The following is a 22980-nucleotide window of genomic DNA, read 5'->3' as shown; positions in this document are numbered from 1 at the left end:
TTTCTAATACCTCTTCATTTCTAACCTTTTCTACCCACGTTATGCTCATCATTCGGCTATAACACCACGTTTCGAAGGATTCTAACCTTTTCTTTTCCGCCGCGCCCACTGTCCATGTTTCGCACCCAAACATACACCTTTAATAGCCTTCTTCGAATTTCTAAATTAACCGTTCACGAGCATAGAAGTGACTTCTTTTTATTAAAGACAACACGACCCTGCGCTATCCTCTGTTTATATCCCTACTACTCCTTCCGTCCTGACTTATCTGACTTCCTAGATATCTAAAATCAGCCACTTCTTCTATTTTGTCGTTTCCTATCTTTATATTCGCTCTTTCCTTACTTTTTCTTCCCTTGCATACCAGTATTTTAGTTTTACTTTTATTTAAAATAAAAATCTTCTGACTAACTAGCTTCCATTTGGATAGAATTGGTTTATTTAAGTAATTGCTGGTGAAAGAAATGAAAAAGTAGTAATAAGAAAGAATGTGATAGTTTTTAGAAATTATGAGGAACAAAGACAAGAAGAGGTAGCAGGTATTTGTGCGAAATCTGTCGAAGATCCAATATAAAACAACAATGTTTATCGATCGCGTAAATAATATTTGAAGAGAAACTGAATCATTTTAATGCGTTATCTAACGTACCGATCCGCTTGGAAAAGCTTCGCGCAAGCATTTATCCACACGCAAATACATTTTCCAGACGAGCATAACCACTTTACAGGATATACGAATAGTTACTTGAAAAATGGGTTGAGAGAAATGTATGTATATATGATGTATGTGTGTGTGTGTGTGTTCCCTGTACGATTTCTCTTCTCTGGTTTTGGCGCAAAGTACAAACGCGACAAACGCTTTCAATATTGAATGTCGCATAATCCGATTACACTAAAAGTTCCTCTGTTAGCAACGGAAAGCAAGCACATCTCGATAAGATTTTCAAAAGCAGAGAAATGTTTGACAAAATATTTCATATTGAGTACTAATGTTGACTGTTAAGCTTCGTCTACACAAGTGTAATGAGCTATTTTGGAGTACTTAACTGCAAATAAATACGATTACAAATTATCTTGTTCCATCGTCATAACAATTAGGCAGACCTTAAAACCGTTAAGAAAAACGAACTCAATAAAACTGTATTAAAAAAAAACATTTGGGTGTTTTATTGTCACAATCTACTAAAGCTGATGGGTGAGTAATCCCTCTGGACTACGCTGGAGAGTAGGGCGGAAGACCTTCTTCAGCCCTCTTTTAGGAATAGTTGAAATGGGTGGGTGGTAGTTCAGGGGTGAGAAAGATGAGACAGACGAAATGAAAACAGAAGAGAATGATAGATTATCTGTGGAATATTACTACCCCAGCAATTGCCTGAAAACATGGACCAGGGCAAATAGACCCTGTATCAAACCGGTACTAAGTAATGGCCTAAGCGATACTGGATTAAAATTAGGTCAACATTTTTAATGTATATACTAAACTACACAACTAAAAGGTGGGAGTCAAGAAAGTACAATCTAATTTTAAACAAAACATAAATACAGACCATCAAGTGTTCTATAACGTCTTGCGTCTGCTCAGCGGTATTGTTTGGATTTACTTTATTTTTATTTGTTGTAACATACAGCGCTGATTAGTTGTTTATGTCCATGAATAGAAACAAAAAGGAAATTCTTGTTGTGATTCCTTAATATTTCGAATTTTTACCGCATGTTATGTTTAAATGTCAATGTTCGATTGTCGTAGGATCATATTCTCACGTGTAGACAGCCCAGCATACTGTCACGTGTAGGTAACCCAATATACACAGTAACAAAGAAGAACAGATTTTCTAGAAGCTATGTTCTGTAATTTCTCTAGAACAAGTCCAGCCCCTATAAATAGGTGCCGCAAATTCGAAAGAATTAGTTAGTTCGAATTTAAGCGACGAGGAGCATGAGTAAAGAAGCGATAGTGTCTGATGTAGGAATGAAATAGAAATTAATTAATTATAGTGGTATTAATTAGAAGGCAAATTATTAAATAAATTAGTCACTAGTGAGAAACATGTTTGATTAAGTGACAACTAATTTAAGATTTAGATTAATTCGGTCTCCTTCTTTTTCGAAAGATCTACATAATACAATGATTTTTAATTTGTTCGAATTATTATTATTCTAATTGCCACGAAACATATGCGGTACTAGCCCAAAATATAAAAGTACGTGTAAACTACGAACAGTACACATTAAATAGANATACTATAGAGATACGTGAATCTCGAAATTTATTCAATGTTTTTTGGTATTTATTACAAAAAGGGCGAATGAAACCTATATCATTCGAAAAATACTGGGTTATTATACTACTTAAAATTTTACTTAAATAGTATATAATTAACGCTCATCTATCATGCGAATTATTATTATTCTAATTGCCACGAAACATATGCGGTACTAGCCCAAAATATAAAAGTACGTGTAAACTACGAACAGTACACATTAAATAGAAACTACCTTAATGACCTTCAGTGATTCTGGTTGCTGTGCGGCTTTTCTTGAATGTCGACTACGTGCGACCAATATTAAAAGTACCTCGGTATTAAATTTCGTTAAACCAAACTGTTCCTTCCAATCTTCTTCGCAAATTTACTTTGACGCGTTTGATCTTCACGTGAAAGGCATTGCTCTCCCGATTCGTAATAAGGTTTAATATTTACAACCGCCTAGAACTTCAAAAAACCAATTTCGATCAAACTATATTTGAATAAATTTTCAATTATAAAAGATAAATGATGTATAAACAACGACAAGTAATTTTTAATAAGGAATTGATAACGGACTGGGCAGAAAAGCATAATGATTATACTAACCTAAAAATCGTACCGCTTACCATATATTTTTATTGTACTTAACAATTATTTTACCAAATTGTTCTTCTTCAAAAGCATGCAGAAGGGAGTCAGACAGGGATGCACACTGTCACCGCTACTTTTTAATCTATACATCGAAGACGCGATCAACATCATTAAAGACAGTACAACTGTAGGGATAGATGTGCAAGGGCAAAAGATTAGTATGCTTAGATTTGCAGATGATATAGCAGTATTAGCATCTAGCAAGGAGGACCTAGAGATAGCTTTAAATAAAATGGAAGCGGTACTGACAGATCAGTACTGTATGAAAATAAATAAAAGTAAAACTAAAATACTGATATGCAAGGGAAGAAAAAGTAGGGAAAGAGCGAATATAAAGATAGGAGACGAAAAATTAGAAGAAGTGGCTGATTTTAGATACCTAGGAAGTCAGATAAGTGAGGATGGAAGGAGTAGTAGGGATATAAAGCAGAGGATAGCGCAGGGTCGTGTCGCCTTTAATAAAAAGAAGTCACTTCTATGCTCGCGAACGGTTAATTTAGAAATTCGAAAAAGGTTGTTAAAGGTGTATGTTTGGAGCACGGCGTTGTACGGGTGCGAAACATGGACAGTGGGAGCGGCGGAAAAGAAAAGGTTAGAAGCGTTCGAAATGTGGTGTTATAGGCGGATGATGAGGATATCGTGGGTAGAAAAGGTTAGAAATGAAGAGGTATTGGAAAGAATAGGAGAACAGAGGACTCTATGGAAGTCAATAAAAAATAGGCGAGATAGGTTGGTAGGACACCTTCTCAGGCATGAAAGTCTAGTCAGAGACATATTAGAGGCAGAAACAGGAGTTAGGAGGGGTAGAGGTAGACCTAGATTAGATTACTGTTCGCAAGTAGTTAAGGATTTGGGCTGTTATAGTTTTAGGGAAATGCGAAGATTAGCTCAGGATAGGAAAGAGTTGAGGTACGTGTCCAACCAGTCTTAGGACTGACGACCCTATGATGATGATGAGGTAATTAGCCAGTGGTCACCTATCGCGGCTTCGCTCGTGGAAGGTTGGTAATATTTAATACCGCTCAGAACTCAAGAACTCTGATTTCGATAAACAATCAAATGTTAAAAAGATTTCGATATCACTTAACTACAGAGTATTTGTGTTTTTTAGAAAGCGTCCTTTGTGTTTAATGCTTTAGAATGCAATTTTCGCAAAATCCATTTTTATTGCGCTTTTTTGTAATAGTCAAAATATGCTCTCAAAATTTCATTCAATTGATCATCAGTTAGTCAGTTAAGACAAACTCCTTTATGTACACTATGACTGATCTGTATTCCGGAATATTTAAAAGTCAACATCTGGAGGCACTGCAGAATGCATTTCATGATAGCATCACAACGTAGGGAGTGTAAAAAGTATGCACAGAAGGTGCCTAAATTAACGAGTCGTCAATGAATGAGAACAGTTGCCAGTTTGGCGAACGCGTTATCTTATTGTCCTTCGTTACCGCAAGCGTCAAGTAACGAAGCACACATCTACTTATGACCTTCGTAGCAGCTGGTACGCAGACAGGTTAATTGCACGTGCGACGATTGCTAGTAGCCTGCACTCCGTAGTTACTGTTCAATTGGTAGAATTACTGCTACTATCGTAAAATACAAAAATAAGTTGAGTGTGAAAATATCAAACGAAAAGTAATGTATTCGCGGAAATAGTGGTCACATACAGACGGTGCAATACGAATACACAGTAGTTTTCGGAACAGGCAGGAACTGCTACAATTGTCGCTGCTGTACAGCGGTTGTGGGAAACAGGAAGTTTGATGGAACCGATGGAGTTGAAGACCAGCTAACGAAATCGTTTTGAGATTAATTGAAGACGATCCTGATTTGTGTACCCCAGTCATTGCACGGCAAATAGGGATTGGAAGATGGAAGATTTTAAGAGAGAATTCCCTGCATCCGTTGCATTATCGAAATACGTCATACCTAGCAAGACGTACTTCCATTACTTTTGCGAATTGTATCATTACTATCGCCGTTTGAAATAACCGGCAGTGCATTTCATCCTTGCCCGTGTTTCCGTATAGAACTCTGCCACAGCAAGTAGGGACACCGCGTTACACAAATACACTAGATAATCCTGGTCATCATTACCGGAGAAGTTGGGTGTTTCGGTAAGGTCATATTTATGTATATCACAGAGTGGTGAGAGATAGCCCATCCTACTTCTTTTCCATGTACCTTCTTCTGCCTTAATTTTTTTCGGAGTACTGATCAGACATACTATAGAGATACGTGAATCTCGAAATTTATTCAATGTTTTTTGGTATTTATTACAAAAAGGGCGAATGAAACCTATATCATTCGAAAAATACTGGGTTATTATACTACTTAAAATTTTACTTAAATAGTATATAATTAACGCTCATCTATCATGCGATCAACCATGATTCTATTCCCAAGTAATTTAATATGTACTTTTTTCTTCTTATGTTAGGTAAAATCAATTAGTCCAATATCGACCGTACACTCTTATACCAATAAATATATTACGATATGTTTAGGCTTGGGATACTGGTATCCACTTTTATACTAGTTAAAACAGTGACGGAAGCTTAATGACACAAATTTTTCGGAATTTTCCGGATACTGGCCAGGATTTCTATTAAAACAGTCTTAAATTCAAATGCATGTTTTACAATATGACAATAGAAAAGCACAAGCGAGAAATTCCATTTGTCCATTTATCGTTTTTAAAACATAAAGAAATACTAAAAAAATAATTCGAAGTGGTCTGTATTCTGTCGAAACTGCCAGACGCGGATCGCGATTTCGATTTTTCGGATCTCATCAGCGCGTCGCAGGTAGCTCCGACAGAACACAGACACAGACCAACCTTTACCTGCTGTCTTAACAGCGCGTTTTAGAAAATACCACAAATGGCGTGGTGAGCGCCATCTGTAGTACGATGCTACATTTGAGGATTACGTATGCTCCAACAAGGTCCATTTAAAAATATGGATATCTACTTGCTGAAACTAATCCCGGCGTAGCNTTCACCGCGCCATTTGTAGTATTTTCTAAAACGCGCTGTTAAGACAGCAGGTAAAGGTTGGTCTGTGTTCTGTCGGAGCTGCCTGCGACGCGCTGATGAGATCCAAAAAGATCGAAATCGCGATCCGCGTCTGGCAGTTTCGACAGAATACAGACCACTTCGAATTATTTTGTTCGATTATGGTAACAAATGAAAGCATGTATAAGCAGAGTAAATCGTAATCTTGGGGATTTTTTCTATAACAGTTACTGTACCCCATTTTTCCCATGATATTCCCTTAATGCTTTTAAGTATATAAAGCTTTTTAAGGCATACCAACGAATGATGACCTTTCTTTATCTAATTTATATCGACTATTGGGTAATTTTACAAAAACACATGTTAACATCGTTTTAATAGTTTGGTACTTCAAACTTCAACACTTTTATAATATTATGATGGATTTTTAAATTTATAATACTTTGTTGTTTCTAGCTGGCGTCTCCTGGGGGTCACCTTTTCGTAACAAGGCAGCCACAATGCATGGGCCAAATTCTAGCTGCTTTGGCGGTGTCTCTTGGCCCTTTCTCTGCTGGTTTGGGAAAGGGCTATAGTTCTCCGGCCATAGCATCTTTGCAACAAAGAGATGCGAATTCTTTCCCTGTTAGTGGACAGGAGGCATCATGGCTAGCAAGTCTCTCTCTTCTGGGCGCTTTATTTGGAGCTCCCCTTGGAGGGGCTGCAATGAGATGGGGAAGAAAGCGTACCCTACTTTTAGCTGGAGCACCTCTATCTGGGTGCTGGATTATGATCTCTCTAGCTTCTAACGTAGAGCTGATTTGTTTTGCTGCTTTCTTAAGTGGTTTCCTTGTAGCCATAGTACAACTTGCCGCTCAAGTTTATGTAAGTGAAATTGCCACTCCATCAATCCGTGGTGGACTTAGTGCTCTCTTGAAAGTAGCCGGGCTTATAGGGGTCTTAATAGCATTTGCTTGTGGAGCAGCCCTAAACTGGCGTCATCTCGCTGGTATTATCTCTCTTGCACCGGCAGCAATGTGCGTAGCTGTTTGGAAAGCGCCGGAAAGCCCAGGATGGCTTGTTTTGCGAGGAAGAGATGCCGAAGCTGAAGAATCGTTGAAAGTTTTAAGAGGAAATAACGTCGATTTAAGAATGGAGTTAGGCATTCTTAAGTCGTACGTTGTTTCGAAAAGGGTCCGAAGGAATCCGGTAGTACTACTTAGCACTTTGAGGAGTTCTACATTAATATCGTGCGGTCTTATGTTCTTTCAACGCTTTTCTGGTGCAAACGCTTTTAATTTTTACGTGGTTAGTGTGTTTAGGCAAACCTTTGGTGGCACCAATCCTCATAGCGCCGCCATCGCTGTAGCTATGGTACAGTTTTTGTCGGCACTATTATCTGGGCTTCTTGTAGATAAAGCTGGTAGGTTACCCTTATTGGTGGCCTCCAGTGTGCTCATGTCTTTGGCCTTAGCCTCTTTTGGCTCTTTTGCCTACTACGAAGATGCTCATCGCTCAACGTTACCCCAATTAGACTGGATACCTCTTCTCTGTGTGCTTGTTTTTACGATTGCATTTTCATTAGGCATAAGTCCCATTTCCTGGTTACTTGTTAGTGAGCTTTTTCCCTTAGAATACCGCGAAATTGGAACCTCATTTGCTTCAACCTTCAGTTATCTTTGCGCTTTTGCCGGAGTCAAAACGTTTATTGATTTTCAAGAACTTTTCGGTCTTCACGGGGCCTTTTGGTTTTACTCGGCTGTATCTGTGTCTGGTTTGTGCTTTATAGTGTGTTGTGTACCAGAAACAAAAGGGAGAGATCTTAATGAAATTGATACCAGTACCAGGTGATTTCACTGTCCTTTTTTTGTATTTTGAATTAAATCACCTGCAACTTAAAAATCAACTTTGGATTGGCATATGAATAAAATGCTCAAATTTTTTGCAACGTATTCTAAACAATAATTTCTGAAGTGAAACGGAAATGTTATTTTGACCTTTTGTATGAAACAAAATATTATAACGACGCATATCATGGCAAATAGCTCAATAAATACCAACCTACATAAATAAAATTTTGCAATGAACACGGTTACTAAAATTATAACAGAAGGTAAGCATTTCAAAAATATTTTCTGGGTATCTGCCTCAAATAGAAAGATTGTTCGTTAATTCCTACTGTTTCTCGTTCGAAAAATAAATTAAGTAGATGAAGCTAAGATATAAAATAAAAAGCAGAAAAATTAACTTCGTATAGTTTGAACTTAATGGTTGTGTTAGAAATACACTTAGACTTTCGGACTTCCATATCTGTCAGTTATCTGATGACCACTGGAGATAACTACACGGTCGAAACGTTGTAACTGTTTAATAAATAAAGACATGAAAATCCGAAAGTCTAAGTGTATTTGCTTATCTTTGCTTTTAAATTTAGTGTTACATTAACAATTTTTCTGTAATCAAAGATATTAAATTATTTGTAGAATGCGTTCGGAACAGGTTCTCTCGAAAATTCCAGCGAAAATAATATAAGCCAATGAATACGTATTTTGAAAATTAAAGCATTCATAGAAGAGATTTTTTTAGCTAAATGTGTTGAATGCGAAGATAGATAAGGCTGGTCATCTTTAGATTCAAAAATTAAATTCCGCTTCATTAATTTATTATAATAGTAAAATCAAGAATATAGTTTTTTCTAAAATATTTGTCAAATTATGGATCGTAGAGAAGAATAATGTCAACAAATTGCATTTAATAATCAAATTGTGGAAGATTTGTTTCTTGTTCATTTGAACGATTTCGTATCTGCCTTCATCTTTTACTTCGTCATCGTCAGAGGTCCAAATCAATTGTGTATATAAAAAAGATCGAACATTAAAAATAAAAAAGTAATTCTAATTGTTTATAAGAAAACCATAGTTAAAATTTTACTTTTTCTTAGTTGACAATTTTAAGGCTTTTATTTAAAAAATTCGGTTATTAATTTTCAGATTCATATTTGTGTAAACACTCCAACTTTAGAATGCGAGTTGTTAAACCTTTTTTATGAAAAATTGGCAACTGTGGAACAAGTCAAAGTTGATGGTTTTTTATCCTAGTGAGAGAAATAAATAGGACTTCGCAAAAACTGTTGCACCTACAGCACTGACTTTTTGCACCTATTCACATAACAGAAAATATGTAGATGGTTTGATCGATCTTACATTAATTCTTTCAAAATTATACGAATGACTAAAAACACCCAGTTTTCACGTTTCTTTTTACAATAACTTTTTTATTTGTTGACCTATATTAACTTAGTAACTCTCAATTTGTAGACAATTTTATTGTGCCTAAGACTCTTGTACATCATTCTTCTCTATGGTCCATTATATTGTCAATATTTCAGAGAAACTACTTTTTAGATTTTTATTTCACTTTAAAATATAAAGATGAGAGGCATTTCCCACCACCACGTTTACGCAAAAAAAAATTGCGAAGACGCAAAATTTGCATATCCAATTATATTTTTGATAAAATTTTAGCAAGAGATGTATAAAAAATCTTGTACGAAGTTAACATCTAACCATTTACAGTTGGCATAGATTATTTTCAGTTAATCGTGATCTAATTTAAACTTTTTTAGTTTCCCAAACTTAAGAAGATAGCGTATCGTATACAACGGCGTACTGCACGGTTAGAAAACGCATAAGAACTTTAGTCATCGTAAGGTAATAAAAGACTACAACTGAACGAAGATTATTAATGAATGCAAATGAAAGCAAAAATTGCGGAGGCAAACTAAATACAGGATATTTTTACCAGGATACTTAATGATAAATTCAGTTTAAATAAAGCTAGCTCAAGAAAAATTTACTTTACGAATATGTTGAAAAAATTTTTTTCGCAAGTTAGGTAGAGGCAAGCGGTGATGCCGAATTCCCTCCCGCAGGTAGTTTTGGTTAAAATATATAGTCGAATTCCCTCCCGGGTACTAGCCGAGTTCCCTCCCGTTCATATCAGCTCCGATAATTAAGTTAACGACCACTTTCCGATTTTATTTGTCGAAAATAAATATATATTTATAGTGCACTTCAGTAAATTAAAGATAAAATAATTTTAGAAAGAAGACACATATCAGTTATGAAATGTTTATTTATTTAATTTTAAAATGGTTTCCCACTACCTTAACAAATTCAATGTTTGGAAATTCGTGTGCGTCTAGCTTTTTGATGCAATCGTCTAGAAAAACATTATTAGTTTTAGTTTGTCTTGTTAACAATTTTTTAAAATTAGATAAAACACTTCTTATTTTAACATAAATTTCACATTGAAAATCGACACAAAGTTTAAAACATAGAAACCAAACGTATTAAACCTATATAAGCTTACAGCTATTGAAAATATTGTCGCCCTTCGAAAAATCTCTTGTTACGCCCGTGTGCTTGAATACTATGAAAGACAAAATTATGTACCTAATACAGTATAAAGAAAATTGTTGAGATGAAATATTGTACATACGTCCAATGAATAGGCAAATGGACACAATATTAATAATACCGCATTTAATCCCTCCATTTGCATGGATAATTAATTAATTCCATCGGAGGTTAATAAATGGAAAATTTTCAAATACGTAATTCCTACGGGCGTGTACTCAAGCAGGAGCCTATAGGTTTTGGCTGCTGCTTCGAAGTTGTTAACAAAATAGAAATAAAAATAAATACTTAGTTACAAGAATATGATTAAGACTCCGTAAAACCTTTTAATGAAGTTTGCATGTACGGTCTGTTTCTTTTTCTGATACCGAGATTGACCCAAAAAAAGGCAGGTAAAATTTTAGATTGTTTTGGATTTGTTTTCTGAAAGATATCTAGAATGATAAGATCCATGCCCAACTGAACCACAGTATAACGATTCTATACAGTAGGTTCACTTCTCAGTCACGCCTCGTACATGACAGTTCAGCGCATATAGATTTAAATTATGATTATCTGCAAAATGTGTTGGCATTTTAGGCAGATCAAAGGAGTGAACCTACTGTATAGAATCTTTTTACCGTGAATGAACCATGCCTTTTTACACTTTTCGCTAAACTTGATCTGATTCAGGCACATTTTAAACTACACTATTAGCAAAGATCTTTCGAACATCAGTAGATACCAATTTACGTAATCCCATTTTATTAATACAATTCAAACAGTACAACAATTGTGAAACATGTTTATTAATAGAAATGAAACGAAGAACGCCGACACGTTTTCGCACAGTTGTTGTTTTGCCTCAACAATATTTTTTCGGCTGATACGACCATTATCAAAAATAGATAAATGGTTCGACTACATTCGTTTATTCTTTGACTTTATTTGTGCATATTTTGATAATTCAACGATACAACTATAAAAGAAAGGTAAAATAAAAATATATATATAGATAATATTGTGAATAATAACAATTTTACACATCTCCCACTTTCCGAAAAAGATTCTGAGCACGCGAACTTTGTGATTTTAAATTGACGCATAGTAAGAAGGTCAAACAAGTTGAACTCAATCCGCGCAAATAGAGAGTTAAATTGATTACTGTATAAGTACCTTAATGATTATTTTTAGGCTGGGCAAATACTGATTATTTCCTATAATATATTAATTTATTAGGTTAATTTATTGAGGAATAGCATTTTTAAATAATTTTACTTCCGGTATTTGATGCAATCAAGGTCATTCAATTCAAACAGTAGTTCAGCAGTAATTATATACGTTGAACTCCGATAGTCATAAGAACGTATTGAATTCATCAGACACTGTAACAACTAGAAAACAAATATTGCTTGAATTTGCAAACAGTGGATAGGACAGTAATACAGGGACGGAGCATAAAGTGTCACTATAGACGAGGGGAGTAAAGCCTCTCAGACAAAATGGGTAGTGCCCATACATTTGTGCCTAAATCTTATTGGCTGCTCCTTTGCACCTGCTCATTGCTTAGCTACAATACAGTATAAAGATTCTGCACAGTAGGTTTACTTCCCGGCCACACCCATACCTCGCTCTCCTAACGACGCATTACCACTTCAACGAGTTCCCCGCTAAGCAGAGGCTGACTTATATAAAGCAGAGAACGGCATGGCCTAAAGGTTTAGACCATTGCTTAGCATTCGGGAGGACGTCGGTTCGATTCCGAGTCCGTCTGCCTTGGTCCATATTTTTCTGTGGTTTCCTTGGATCACTTAGGCAAATGCTGAGGCAGTAATATTCCACAGATAATCTTTCATGCTCTTCTGTCTTCATTTCGTCCGTCTCATCTTTCTCATTCGAACCACCACCCACCCATTCCCACGATTTCTGAAAGGAGGCTGAAGAGGGCCTTCCGCCCAACCTTCCGGCGTAGTCCGGAGGGACTGCCCGCCCACCAGCATTAGTGACTGGTGGGAATGAAACATCCAAAAGTTCTTTTGTTTTGTATAGAACAGAGCCGGCCAAACTGACTTCTTAGGAGCGACTACATTGTATGTGACAGAGACAGTCTCTCTTCCTCCGTAACCAAGCCTTTTGGTTAGAATTACGAAGAAAAAAGTTTCACTATACTTGTCTCTTTTGCCTCATGAGGAAAAATGGCGATAGTAGATTTGTATACCTCACTCGCTTGCTCTTGCAGGAGCACCTAGGAGCGCTAGGAGCAGAGTTTGGCCGGCTCTGGTATAGAACTATAGAGTATCAACGTGAAGTCGGTAAAGCTATTGAACCGTCCTCGTATATGGTAGTCCAGCGCAAAAAATGTCGGGATTTTAGGCAGATCAAAAGAGTGGATGGATCTGCTGTATAGAATATTTATACGTTTTTACTGTGGTTATGATGCATTCAAATGCAGCTTGACTTTTGTTACATAAACCCGAAAAATTTAAAAATATAGTCAATATATCGCTAAATACATCGTTTCTAAATACCTATACTAAATACTAGAAATGGGCCGGGTACCCGCTTTGGATCCGCAATACTAGAGGATAATGACATTGGATAATTTTACCAGAGAAAAAAAAAAACAAAAACACCAGCAATAATAATTTATTAAGTACCCATAATAAAAAACCTACCTAATAAAATTTGGTAATTAAGATTGTATTGGGATAGATCGTTTATCCTAATTTGATTTATTGCCATAGTAAATTATTTATTATATCGCTTGGTGGTATATCAGATTTTGATTAATGATAACATCGATATGATTGTGAGTTACAGAAATTGAGAAATTTAAACTAAAAAGTTTGGAATATGTCAAGGGAACAAAACAATATCCCAGTTAGACAAGATTTCATATTATGGAAGTTCGAACTGTAGAAGTCGATTGCATTTATGATGTTCCCAAAAGTTTGTTAGCAAAACTAATTCAGTAATTCGCCATTCCTAGAAAATTAAAAGAAACTAAGTAATTGTGCGAGTTATGGGAAGATTATAGTAATTTACATATTTTTTTGGTTTGGACAGTTTTCTTGAAATATTTCTATTTTAAATTTATAATGTAGTCTTATAGAATATTAACCTAACAAATTAAAATATTATTATTCTTACACCATGGTGGCACCATGGAGGTTTAAGGGTTAGCAATTACACCTTAATTAATGTACTAATACGTTACTAATGCTCTGTCCTTGTCCTTTAAAATGATAATGAAAGTGAATTTGTTACAATGGATATATAAAAACGTTTTTTTCACTTACAATTTACATATGAAAAAAAGATAATTTATCATTATTGAAGCTATCAATTTCATGAAAGGTCTCAAGTACCTACTTATTACTTATGATAAATATCACGTGTATCTAGAAATAAAGATATTTTGCTGGATGTTTCCAGAATAAGTGTAAAAACTGCAACAACTTTTTGAGCTTACTTGTTGATTGTCTTTTATTATACTATATTTTTATTAATTGTCTCCATTGCTTAATGTAAATAAGTGTGAATGTATGTACCTATGTACAAAATGTTCCACAATTAGAGGATCATTTGTTAATGCCTAAATCAAAGAAAATGAAAATATGTTCTGATTTATCTCTCTGCAAAGTCATTATTTAGCATTAACACTAATCATAAAATTGGAACCAAATTATATCTAAGCAGTGCATCTTATAAACTAAACCAATCAAAAGGAGAAGACGATGTGTTTATGAACACTTGTAAAAATTAAAGTCAAGGTTCATAGACTTTTGCAATATCCCTTAGCATCATCAGTTTTAATAGTAATAGTCCAATGGATAACGGTATAACAATAAGGAATTACCTCCGAATTCTTTCAGTGAAAATTGATAATTAAGCTTATCCTATCCTCCTCTATGACAGTTATATGTATCTGATGTGTGTATTTTATTTTTAAGGATTGGGAACAACCCGTTTTGGCAAAAAATTGAACAACAATATATTTAAGCAATCTTTGATAAAATAATATTCCAATGTGTACAACAACCTTTCGTTCATATGCTGGTATGTAAACTATGAGTAATTTAGATAATTCAACCCTTAAAAACCACCCTCAATAACAAAACCCACTAAAAATTAATTTCAACCGTTTCAATTTTTTTGATGGTGCATTTATAATGAATTAAAATGTCTTCTTTGACAATAATAATTTTTATACTTTATTGCAACGTTTCGACGTTGAGTAGTTCTTATAAGTACAGACCTATAGGAACTACTCCTTACTACAAAATGTTTGAAAAAATGATCGGTTATTTAGCTGTAACATCCTCAATTTTACAGAAATCCAATCGCACAGAACTAAATTTGCAGGTAATTTCAAGGACTATAAGACCTGCAACTTACGACGATATCTCAAATAATATACATCGTAGAAAAATAAAAAAACAACAAAATTTTGTACAATATTATATAAGTAGATGCATTCTTTACGTACATTGTTTTTTAAAAAAGGAAATTTTTCAGAAATTCCAAATTTCTATCCAACGTAAATCAAACTAATTTAAAAAATAAACATTCTAAAGCTAGAATATATTATAAGTACCTTAATGATTATTTTTAGGCTGGGCAAATACTGATTATTTCCTATAATATATTAATTTATTAGGTTAATTTATTGAGGAATAGCATTTTTAAATAATTTTACTTCCGGTATTTGATGCAATCAAGGTCATTCAATTCAAACAGTAGTTCAGCAGTAATTATATACGTTGAACTCCGATAGTCATAAGAACGTATTGAATTCATCAGACACTGTAACAACTAGAAAACAAATATTGCTTGAATTTGCAAACAGTGGATAGGACAGTAATACAGGGACGGAGCATAAAGTGTCACTATAGACGAGGGGAGTAAAGCCTCTCAGACAAAATGGGTAGTGCCCATACATTTGTGCCTAAATCTTATTGGCTGCTCCTTTGCACCTGCTCATTGCTTAGCTACAATACAGTATAAAGATTCTGCACAGTAGGTTTACTTCCCNTCTTACGTTATTTGTGAAAAGCAGTACCGAAACATGCTTTTTTTATGAGAAAAGAACAATTTCAATTGCGAATAACTCGGAAAGCATTGAATTACATAAAAATATATTACGAACATTTTTGCTTAGAATTCATTCCACTATAGATTTCTGCAGTTATTTTAAGGGTGCCAATTTTCACTTTCTAGAAAGGGTGGCAACCACCCCTAAGGTAAAAGCACACATTGGCACTATATATAACTTCTGATCCTTGAGCTTTTCCCTACTTACTTCCCAAATTTCACGTCAATCGGTCTTGCCCGAAAGAATTCGAAGCCAAAAACTATCATCCTCTGGACTATAATAGTAAAGTATAGAAATACAGCAAATGGTACGTTGTAAGAATACATATACGCCAAATGTTATATACCTAACTTGAAATATTTTGCCTAACGCTAATGATGAAACTGTATAATTTAACAATACCAGAAAAAGTAAAATAATAACAGGTGCATCTATAAATAAAACGTATTGTAGGTATTTACAGGCGTTTCGTAGCTACTGGAATGAATAAAATTTTCGATAGAAGCCGTTTTCTAGCAGTTTAGTGAAGTTTTAGCAAACTTTAGAATGATATTACGATAATCATTAAAAGTAGGCATCAAACGATGTAGAAATAAATTCCAATCAGCTCAAATAGTGATCTTAAGACAATATTTATATCTATTTTTTAGAAAATTTTCTTAAGATTCCAAATTAAAAATTTTTAGAAAAATAAATTTTGTAATAGAATAAATTTTTGAAGTTATTACTTCTTTAGGTTTATTCAATAATCATACGAGACAATAATATATAATGAAAGGTTCCCAAGTATTTGACAATAATTTTTAAGTCTTTATAATAATAGAAATCTTTATTATATAATAAGTGTAGCTTTTAGAAGCTTTATTACAATTCAAAGAATAAAAATTATCTTAGAAAGTTTGTTTTTGTACACAGTTACATCCTTACCTTTAAAACTCAATCAATCTTTTTGCTTTGCGAATTTGACAAAGAATAAAAAACGAATGTGTTAATTTCTTTATCAGTTAAGTACCTAATATTTATTTCAGAGATAATTTAGAAATCGATTTAATTATTTCGAATTATTCAAAACATCATTTACTTGTAAAAGTGCATTTCAACTTTTTTTGGAATTTTTATTGGAATGTTAAGAATTCCTACCATAATTGCTAGGATAAATATTCGTATTTACATACATGCATATATTATTTTCTTTCCCAAACTTTACATTACTTTTGCCTCCACGTGTACATAATGCGCCTATGCCTACGTCATTCGAAACGTCAGAATTTACATGACAAGACCCGATACGTTAACCAATCAAAAACAGCCAAATACATGAACTTCCTGAGTTAACGAATACATGTATATTTGTACACATAGTTTATTTATGATAAATAGAAGACGCAATTCTAGATTTTCACCAGTGAAAACAAATTAAATCCCTCTGAGATATAAATTGTGAAGTTTACAACAAAATTTAATAGTATACTTGCATTTAATAGAATACGTTCATCATAATGGAGGCTTTTCCCGTAACATTAATAGTGAAAGTTCCTAATCAACAAATTGAAGATCAAACTGTCAAATGTGAATTGTCATGGACTATAAATAAACTTAAACAACATTTATCCGAGGTACACCCCAGTAAACCGGTATGTTTTTAATATTTTTAGTTTCGTTATTGTTAGCATTAACTATTAAATCTTTATATTTTAGGCGAAACATGAGCAGAGGCTTATTTATTCAGGCCAATTACTCCCGGATACAGCTTGCTTGAAAGATATTTTACGACAGTATGAGGGCCAAGAAGTTCATACAGTACATTTAGTATGTGTTTCAAAGAATGATATGTTTAAATGTCAATCTTCACCGTCAAGTATAACAAGTAGAATGTCTTCAAGTACAAATTCTAGCAGTAATGTAGCCTCAGAAAGTAGTGATGTAAATAGAGAACAAAGAGTGCCAAATTTCCAATACCCTAATATGAGCCAATTTCCAAATTACAATCAAATAGATTCTAATCAATATGCCCTTCAGATGGCATGGATGCAACAAGCTTATATACAATACATGATGCAATACATGAACTCGTAAGTTGTATATTAAATGATGTAACTAGTTCAGGACTGAGAGTGGGTGTATTTTTGTTTTACAGAGCTACAAATCCTAACTACAATAATACAACAGGAAATGTAAATCAAAGAAATGTTGCTGAGCAGCCTCAGGTAGTAAATAGGCCTGCTGCAGCTGCAAGAGATCCAGATATTCCAGAAAGAGACTGGCTTGATGTTTTCTACATGGTTATTAGAATGATGGTGCTATTCAGTATTGTGTATTTCTACTCAAGTCCTTTACGTTTTATAGTTGTGTTGATGTTGGGTGTTGTCTTTTATCTATACCAAATAGGATTCTTTAGAAACTTAAACAACAATAACAACAACAACAATACTCCTGCTGACCATCAAAACATAGAACATTCACCATCAGTTTTGACTATAATGTGGACATTTTTCACCACATTTTTTGCCTCTTTAATTCCAGAAATACCAAATGCTGTATAATATTCATATTTCTTTCTTAAATAATATGAACTTCTGGTTCTCATGTTTTTCGTTTGGGCGGTAGTTGGTATATAAATGTTTGCTCCTTAGATAGCTTTATAGGACAACATTTATTAATATTTGTGATATTACTTTTTTACATTGTATATGAAAAATTTGTATAGTCCTTATTAATAAGTTGTTTCTCATCTCCATAATAACTGTATTTATATGTTGAATGTACCTTTTCCAAATTTTTATTTTCTAGACAGTTTTGTGTAATAAAAAGAGTATTAACGGATCATTGGGCGTTCAAGAAATTAAGACATTCATTGAAACTAAAGGTGGCTTACTAAACACATAATGTAATTTTAAAATGCACACCGAATCATATAATTTCATTAAACTTTTAAACTCTTTAAATGACAAGTTTTTCCTTATTTTTATAAGTAATACAAAATCTATTATACATTTAACAAAATCTTATATCTATTACATAGAGTTGCTTACAATTCAGTCAAGATTGAATAAGCACAATATAGTTATTATAGTTGTCAATATTGAAAAATATTGTAATTAAATTTTTGTTCAAAAAGCCTTTTTAATCTGTTACCGTTATGTTAGCTGTTTCATTAAAGTCACTCTCAGATTTTACTACTTTCCTTTTCTCCGTTACGTTTTCTTCTGACTTGTTTAGTTGTATTACATCTGGTCTAATAGGACTGCAACTGCCAAGAGATGTGGTTGTATTAATCAATACAGCATTTTCTTCATACTGTTCCTTATTAATTTTTGTACTGGTATCAAATAAAAGTAAATGGTCAGAACTAATATTTGAATCATCAGAAATCACATTTTTTTCTGATTTGTTTATAGCAAAATCTGTTTCCGTATCTGGATTAATCACAATATTAGAAATGATATTCACCATACCAGCATTATTACTTTGCATTTGGTTATTTTTAAGCTTTTCTTCCCTTATTTTTCTAGCTCTTTCTTGATTTTTTCTTATTCTTTCTTCGACTTCTTTAGAGAGAACTACTTCTTCCTCATTATTGGATGTATCAAACTGCTGAGAAACTTGCTTTGATTGTCTTACTTGATTGGGTAATGACACTGTTTCCTCTACTCTCATATTTTCCTTTAGGTTTCCTTCCGAGGTTTTTGGTACTATTATATCTGATACAAGAGGACTGCATTTGTTATTAGATATAGTTGTATCCATTACTACAGCATTTTCTTCATACTGTCTCTTACTAATTTTTATGTTGGCATCAATTACAACTAAATGGTCAGAATTAATATTTAATACATCAGACATTGGATTTTTTCGTGATTCGCTTACAACATAATCTGTTTCCATAATATCTATATTCATTACATCATTTTCAGTATTACACTGATATTCTCTGGCATTTAATATTTCCACATCTCCAATATTAGAAATTGTATTCTCACTGCTAAAATTACTACCTTGCAGTTGGTTATTTTTAAGCTTTTCTTCTCTAATCTTTTTAGCTCTTTCTTGATTTTTTCGTATTCTTTCTTTAGCTTCTTCAGAAAGAACTACTTCTACCTCATTATCAGACATATGGAATTGTGGAGGAACTGGCTCTGATTGTTGTACTTGTTTTGAGGTTGAATATTCATTATTTAAACTATCAAAAATTTCATCCCATCCATCTCTTTCTGTAATTTCTTCATTTTCATCCACAACATCATTCTCATTATGGTCTTCATCAAGCATACCAAGGCGCATTTTCTTTACATAAGTCTGCAAAATATAAGAGTCAAATAATAAATAAATAATAATTTAAATGATGTACCTGAATAATTTTCTTTGAGCCTAATTTTTCAATTTTCGATATACATTCATCAAATGGATATTTAGGGAAAAGCCTGTTACACCAATACTCATAAGTTTTCATCAAATGATTCAAATCTTCTTCTTCATGTCCTGGTCCTTTGAATTTAACATTTTCGAAAAGACTTTCCAGAGCAACAAGTCCTTTTGGCCCTCTCAATGTGTCAGCATTTAGTTTAGGTTGCGGATTACGTACTATTTTTTTAGGTTTAATTAATTTAGATTGCTCACTTACTTCACCATTATTTGCTTCAGATTCAGCATTTATATTATCTTCTTCCCCTGATTGTGCATTATGTGATCCTAAATCGTCATTGTCTGATTCTAAATTCTCAACACTATTAGTTTCGGACATTATTAAAGTGTATGTATCGTAAGTATTCTTTAGTAATTACACTTCCTGAACAGAAAACTTTGGCGCTACTTTTATTAAATTTTTGGGTTATGGTGTGATTTTTATTTTGTATTTTGTATATTTAACGGTTATATAAANCGAATAAAATAATTCGAAGTGGTCTGTATTCTGTCGAAACTGCCAGACGCGGATCGCGATTTCGATTTTTCGGATCTCATCAGCGCGTCGCAGGTAGCTCCGACAGAACACAGACACGTTTTCCTAATTAGGCATTCATGAGAGGGCATGCGTTACTTTTGTGATTATGGCCTAATGCGGTTTCCCCATTATGAAGGCTTCTGAAAAGGTCACAAATTGTCGTTTCGCATGCTTTAAAGGCGTTTTGGACCATCCATTTTATTCTCATTCCACGACTATTTACACAAGGCATTTTGTTTTCACTGCGTTTTTTTTTGTTTCTATATTAGATATATATAAATACTTACGACAGTATATATAAATATATATATATCTCTAATTAATTTATGACTCACAATGAACACCATAGATAAGTCTGGCTGAGTGGGCTCAATCTTTGCCAGCTTTCGTCTTCAAATTCAAACGGTACCAATGACGCGCAATCGATGGCGTCAATTATTTTATAACTTCAGTATCTTTCGAATAAAGAGACACTGAATTTCCCCCAGCATCCATTAACAAAATAAATGGTTTATATTGAGAACCCATAAACGACGAACAATTTATTGGTAAAGTTCAAATTAGCGGTTTATCTAATTTGGGTGTCCGATTCACACGACCAGAAAGTTGCAGGTCCAATAATCCAAGAGGCTGCCCCTCCACCACCATGATTATTTTCAAACTTTAAATTACTCTAATCGTTTATTTATTATTTGTCAATAGCAATTGTTTGCTGGTCTTGTTTATGGATAAAAAAATCAAATTTTAATCCCCAATCTGGCCCGCCCTCAGTAGAGAAGGAAACTTTTTTTTTACTTTTACTTATCCATTAACATTCAGTATCATTTGTCTAATTATAATATACGTTGGTTTGATTATCAATAATGTTTAATTAGTATTTTTTCAACAACTTTTATTAGCACCTATGAAAGCATAGCAGTTATTAATAATCTAATTAATACTATAAATAAAGAGTCATTTCATTCTTTATGTAATTATATAAAACTTGCGCAGAGTACCAACGAGCACAACTTAGTGACGTTTTTACTTACTTATCATTACTTATTAAACAAGCCATATCACACTCCTATGCCTAGTTCTTTGTCATTACATATGAGGGTTGGACTCCTTATCTACAATATTCATGATTTATGCCCAATGACTAATTAGTCGTGGACAAAACAGTCAAAAATTGCACTTTTCGAGTAACTAAGAAAAAAAAAGTAGCTGTTTAAAATGTCATTATGACTCATGATGAGGGAAACGAGTTTCAATCGCCAATAAGGCGGTATATTATCATATTAATACATTTAACTCATAAATTGTTTGAAATGCCTACTGAAAATAGGTTTCCTACAATTGTTTTTCTGTAATGAAACAGGTAACAGACAATTTATAATACTAAAATTCGTTTATAATCTAAATACAATGGACCATGTAAGAAGAGAGGAAATCATTAAATTAGTTTCATATATCAATTTTTTGTATCGTTTTCAAATCAATGAGAAATCTTAAGCTGATGTACGTATGATACCAGATATTATTTGTTTTAATTACGTTAAAATTTAAGTCATACGATATACAACACAATCGGATATAATATATAAATATGATGAATACATACAATCTTTATGAAGAACTCCATTGCATTTTTAATTACAAAATTACAAATTACTACAAAATTGTTTTTAATTATTTTCTCTTTATCAATTACATTTCATGGACGTTTTCTTTTATTAGCCTTGAAAAATTGTCTACAATAAATCAATTATTTTCTATCTTTAATTAAAACAAATACATTAAAAAATAGTTACTACATGTCGTGGTGAATAACCAAGTTCATAAACTACTCATGTATTTAATAAACTGATCGTTTTTTACAGTAATACAATTCTTACCACACAATGTGTAACTATTTTCTAACGTGTTTAGCAAAATTTTTATCAAATTAAGTAATAAAGTACAATACATTACATCATGCAGTATCGTTACGAGTGTATGGTAAATGAAAAGTTATTTTAGAATTAATTTATATTTGTTTACAAGTGTTTAACATAAAGAATATTGGCAGGGGTAGTGTCTGGGGCAGTACCCACTAAGATTGACCCATCGTTAGAAAACCTATGAGTTTACGAACACGATTGTAAAGGACGCTTTACTATGCAATAAACAGTAGTTGAGATATAATACTAATGAGTATGCTAGGGTTCGGTTGGGTTATGTCTCCGTTACGACGAAACTCGATTCATGTGACCCTCGCCACCTTTCCATCGAAGTTTTACAGCCCTGGTGGGCGTTGCCAAGAGTACTAAACTGAACTCAGAACATTTTTTTACAATTACCTGCTGTTTTTTACACAGTAAAGCAAAGAGGCAAATATACATTGCTATGATTACTAAAGCACGCCGGAAGTGAATATAATATAATAGCTTCTGAGTTTTATAAATTCCTAATCATTTGTTAAATTTCAAATGTCATTTGTGTAAAATGCTCCAATATCTAAAGCACTATCACGCGTTAGGGTTGGTTTTTAATCTTTTTTAATTACAGTTTCTATGCAAATTATTACTTAAAAAAATGTATACAACCTAAACACAACTGCTATTAAAAACCCAACTTAATAAGTATAGCTACTGTAAAACTTCAAATCAATTGATTTTAAATTAAAATTATACACA

The 22980-nt window shown here is 33.4% G+C and overlaps 3 protein-coding genes across 3 annotated transcripts in view; 2 read left to right on the top strand and 1 right to left on the bottom strand.

Annotated features, from left to right (window-relative positions):
* The window catches only part of LOC108735341 (facilitated trehalose transporter Tret1-like), a 32248-nt gene extending 22271 nt beyond the window's left edge, over positions 1–9977 (top strand). The window contains exon 2 of the mRNA XM_018467275.1: positions 6370–9977. Coding sequence (XP_018322777.1) covers positions 6370–7743 — 1374 coding nt within the window. The 3' untranslated portion in view covers positions 7744–9977. The remainder of the gene's footprint in view (positions 1–6369) is intronic.
* A 6725-nt stretch (positions 9978–16702) lies between these two features.
* Positions 16703–18339, top strand: LOC108735326 (homocysteine-responsive endoplasmic reticulum-resident ubiquitin-like domain member 2 protein). The gene is made up of 3 exons (XM_018467242.2): positions 16703–17018; positions 17083–17456; positions 17522–18339. The coding sequence occupies exons 1-3, from the start codon at positions 16884–16886 to the stop codon at positions 17925–17927; spliced, it is 915 nt and encodes a 304-aa protein (XP_018322744.1). The 5' UTR covers positions 16703–16883; the 3' UTR covers positions 17928–18339.
* A 70-nt stretch (positions 18340–18409) lies between these two features.
* On the bottom strand, positions 18410–20256 carry LOC108735322. The gene is made up of 2 exons (XM_025981840.1): positions 19733–20256; positions 18410–19680 (listed from the first exon to the last, which is right to left on the bottom strand). The coding sequence occupies exons 1-2, from the start codon at positions 20123–20125 to the stop codon at positions 18508–18510; spliced, it is 1566 nt and encodes a 521-aa protein (XP_025837625.1). The 5' UTR covers positions 20126–20256; the 3' UTR covers positions 18410–18507.
* Positions 20257–22980: the final 2724 nt, after the last annotated feature.

This window comes from Agrilus planipennis, unplaced genomic scaffold (genome assembly GCF_000699045.2).
Source record: "Agrilus planipennis isolate EAB-ADULT unplaced genomic scaffold, Apla_2.0 scaffold45, whole genome shotgun sequence".
Taxonomy (NCBI): Eukaryota; Metazoa; Arthropoda; class Insecta; order Coleoptera; family Buprestidae; genus Agrilus; species Agrilus planipennis.
The sequence above is the reverse complement of the archived record's forward strand: the minus strand, read 5'-3'. Positions and strand labels throughout refer to the sequence as shown.